The following is a 3,584-nucleotide window of genomic DNA, read 5'->3' on the forward strand; positions in this document are numbered from 1 at the left end:
AAAATCGTAATTTAAAACATCCAAAATTTCTAAATTCAGAATTTTAAAAATCTGAATTTCAGCTCGAGAAAACTAAAGATCAAAAATTCAAATTTTAAAGAAAAATTCAAAATTTAAAAAAATAAATTCATTAAATTTAAATTAAAAATTTAAATTTGGGAACTAAGAAAGTATTAAATTTAGAACAGTTTTGAAAACAAAAAAAAACGAAAATCTCAAATAAAATTTAAATTCTTAAATTCTTAAATTCTTAAATTCTTAAATTCTTAAATTCTTAAATTCTTAGATTCTTAAATTCTTAAATTCTTAAATTCTGATATTCTGAAATTCTTAAATTCTTAAATTCTTAAATTCTTAAATTCTTAAATTCTTAAATTCTTAAATTCTTAAATTCTTAAATTCTTAAATTCTTAAATTCTTAAATTCTTAAATTCTTAAATTCTTAAATTCTTAAATTCTTAAATTCTTAAATTCTTAAATTCTTAAATTCTTAAATTCTTAAATTCTTAAATTCTTAAATTCTTAAATTCTTAAATTCTTAAATTCTTAAATTCTTAAATTCTTAAATTCCCAAATTCTTAAATTCTTAAATACTTAAATACTTAAATTCTTAAATTCTTAAATTCTCAAATTTTTAAAATTTCAAAATTAAATTAAAATTTAAGATTTTAAAAATTTATTGATTCAATCTAAAATTTTTAAAATCCTCAATTCTTAAATTCTTAAATTCCTAGGTTCTTGAATGCTGCCATTTTTGTTACCATCTTATTTTGCAGAAAACCTGATAAAATTTGAAGTGTTTTTGGAGTTTTTTTTAGGCTAGAGAAATTTTGAGAAGAAGTTGTAGGAAAATTTGCTTCGATTTTTCAAAGTGACGCTTTGGTAAGATCATCGAGTATGAACTGTATCTTAAATTTAAAACCTCAAGATCGAAAATTTATTATATTTTATAAATTTTATTATTTTTTTACAGTCGACTCTCTGGCTGTCGATCTTCTCGATATCAATATTGCTCCTGCTGTCAATAAATTTTTCAGTCCCTTCAGTTTGCATACTTTGATTTTCTTCATTCCTCAATATTCTCTTTTGTTCGACGACCCTTTTCCTCGACGGTCCCTAGGAACATGATTGAATGAAAATTATATTCTGGCTATCGATATGGTTACGTGTCATGGCCTCCAATGATGTGATTATCTAGAAGCGAAGTTTTACGAACATAAGTTTGACGTTTGTGCTGTGTTCCGGTTCGAAGTTGTCTCCATCTCTTATCCCGAAAATGTCGCCCCGGCCAGATACTCGGAGGAAACTAACGGTTTTGACCGTTCACGAGCGGATGAAGATTATTGAAAAGCACGCAGCTGGCTGGAAGATCGGTGCAATCTCGGAAACTTACGGCGTCCCTCAAAGCACCGTGTCCACTGTCGTCAAAAACAAGGAGAAGTGGATTGCGATGCAAGACAAGGGCAATCTTCGAAAGCCACGAGCCGTCTCGAACGAACGCCTTGAAAAGGCCATGAAGCTGTTTGTCCAACAAGCGCGGGAAAACAATCTGCCGCTTTCCGGGATCATGATCCGTGAAAAAGCTAAGGATTTCGCCTGTCAGCTCGGCTTTACTGAGTTCAAAGGAAGCGCCGGCTGGCTCTCAAAGTTCGCAAAACGGCAAAATCTTGCGTTCAACAAGCTCTGTGGCGAGAGTGCCAGCGTTGATACGAACATGTGCGACGACTTCAAGCAGAAAACGCTGCCGGATCTGGTTCGCGGCTACGATCCGAAGGACATTTACAACGCTGACGAAACTGCCTCGTTCTATAAGTGCCTCCCCGATAAAACCTACACGATGCAGAGTGAGGCGTGCCACGGCGGTAAATACTCCAAGCAACGAATCACCGTCCTGTGCGCCACCAACATGGACGGCTCGGATAAGTTACCGTTGTTGGTGATCGGTAAGAGCAAGAAGCCGCGTTGTTTTAAAAACGTGAAATCTCTCCCCGTAATTTACGAGAGCAACTCGAAAGCCTGGATGACTTCACTCATATTTGAGAAGTGGTTGAACGATCTTGACAAGAAGTTTGGAGAAGAGAATCGGAAGGTGCTGATGTTTGTCGATAATTGCACCGCTCATCCCAAACGCCTTCAAGACAAGCTGATAAACATCAACTTGCAGTTTTTCCCGCCCAACGCGACTTCAGTGCTGCAACCGTTGGACCTTGGAATCATAAAGAATCTTAAGCATTACTATCGCTACTCTTTGGTTAAGCGCAGATTGGATGAAATGGAGCAGAAAAAGGTATTTTTAAATATTGAATGAAAAAAATGTATTTAACTTTAACTTATTTAAAGGATTTCTCCGACATAACCGTTCTGGATGCGATAAAGTACATGTCCAGGAATTGGGCAGCGGACGTGAAACCGTCCACTATCGCCAATTGCTTCGCCAAAGCCGGATTCGTCTGTCCGGATGCTGATCAACAATGGAATGAAGACATCCAGGAAGATCTTCCCACCATTACAGATGATATGATGGCGCACTTGTCCGAAGGTGTCTCATTTTCGGCGTATTGCAATGTTGATGACGATTTGACCACTGCTGAGCTGATGTCGGACGACGACATTCTCGAATTCGTTACTGAGCCAAAATCAGTAAACGGGGAAGACGTCGAAGATACGGAAGACGACCCCCAACAGCCATTGGAAGTGACCAGCAGCATGGTTCGTAACACGCTGGGCGCTATGAACAACATTCTGGCGGCTACTGAAAATGTTCCTGCTGAAATGTTTGGAATTTACTATGCGCTTGAACAGTTTCTTCAGCAGAAGTACTGATCGATTTGTTATTGTTGTTGCTTTCTGAATTTATGAACGATTAAATAATATAACTAAGCTTATTATTCACAAAACAAGAAGCAGTTTTATTTATAATTGAATGCGACCTAAGAATACATCGAAGATTTAACTAAACAATTAATTACCTTTGACTTTGTTTTGCTGACAGCTGTACTCCACTTTGCACATTTACAGTTTTAATCTAGTACTCATTTCGCACTGGTTCTATAATTTGATAACTCTTTTCCTCGACGGTCCCTTCAATATTGACAGCCAGAGAGTCGACTGTATTAAGATTTCATTGAGTTTTTAGATCTAAATTTCTAAATGTTGAAATTTTTTATTTTTTTTTTGCCAGAATATTTGTTTTGGCTTTTTCCTCTAGTTTACCTAATCCTAGCAAAAATACATTTTCAGCGTTTCAAGATTCTGCGTTCTGAGATTACAAAATTGTATGCTTGTCGCAAAATTATTTTTCTTAAAATAACGTGGATTTCTCCGTAACAATTCTGAATAAAGAAATTTGAGAGTTCAAAAATTTATAAAATATGGTCTCTTCGGAAAAGTTGTTTCCAGCATCCGAGATTGCATAGGGATTGTGACACTACGTTTCACATATTTTCCCCAAACAACATTCAAGGGGTTACAAGGAGGAGTTCCCGTGGTCAGATCGAGCTTAAATTTGGAATCTATTCCAAAACACCCAAATATCTAAGTTTGATAAACAATGACTTTTTGAAAAGCTCGAGCAGGTTGTATTT

General features: G+C 35.6%; 1 protein-coding gene across 1 annotated transcript; it reads left to right on the plus strand.

The window, feature by feature from the left end:
• The first annotated feature begins 1,276 nt into the window (after positions 1 to 1,276).
• On the plus strand, positions 1,277 to 2,823 carry LOC119770391 (tigger transposable element-derived protein 4-like). The gene is made up of 2 exons (XM_038265156.1): positions 1,277 to 2,287; positions 2,341 to 2,823. The coding sequence occupies exons 1-2, from the start codon at positions 1,277 to 1,279 to the stop codon at positions 2,821 to 2,823; spliced, it is 1,494 nt and encodes a 497-aa protein (XP_038121084.1).
• Positions 2,824 to 3,584: the final 761 nt, after the last annotated feature.

Source organism: Culex quinquefasciatus, chromosome 1 (assembly GCF_015732765.1).
Source record: "Culex quinquefasciatus strain JHB chromosome 1, VPISU_Cqui_1.0_pri_paternal, whole genome shotgun sequence".
In the NCBI taxonomy this organism is placed as follows: Eukaryota; Metazoa; Arthropoda; class Insecta; order Diptera; family Culicidae; genus Culex; species Culex quinquefasciatus.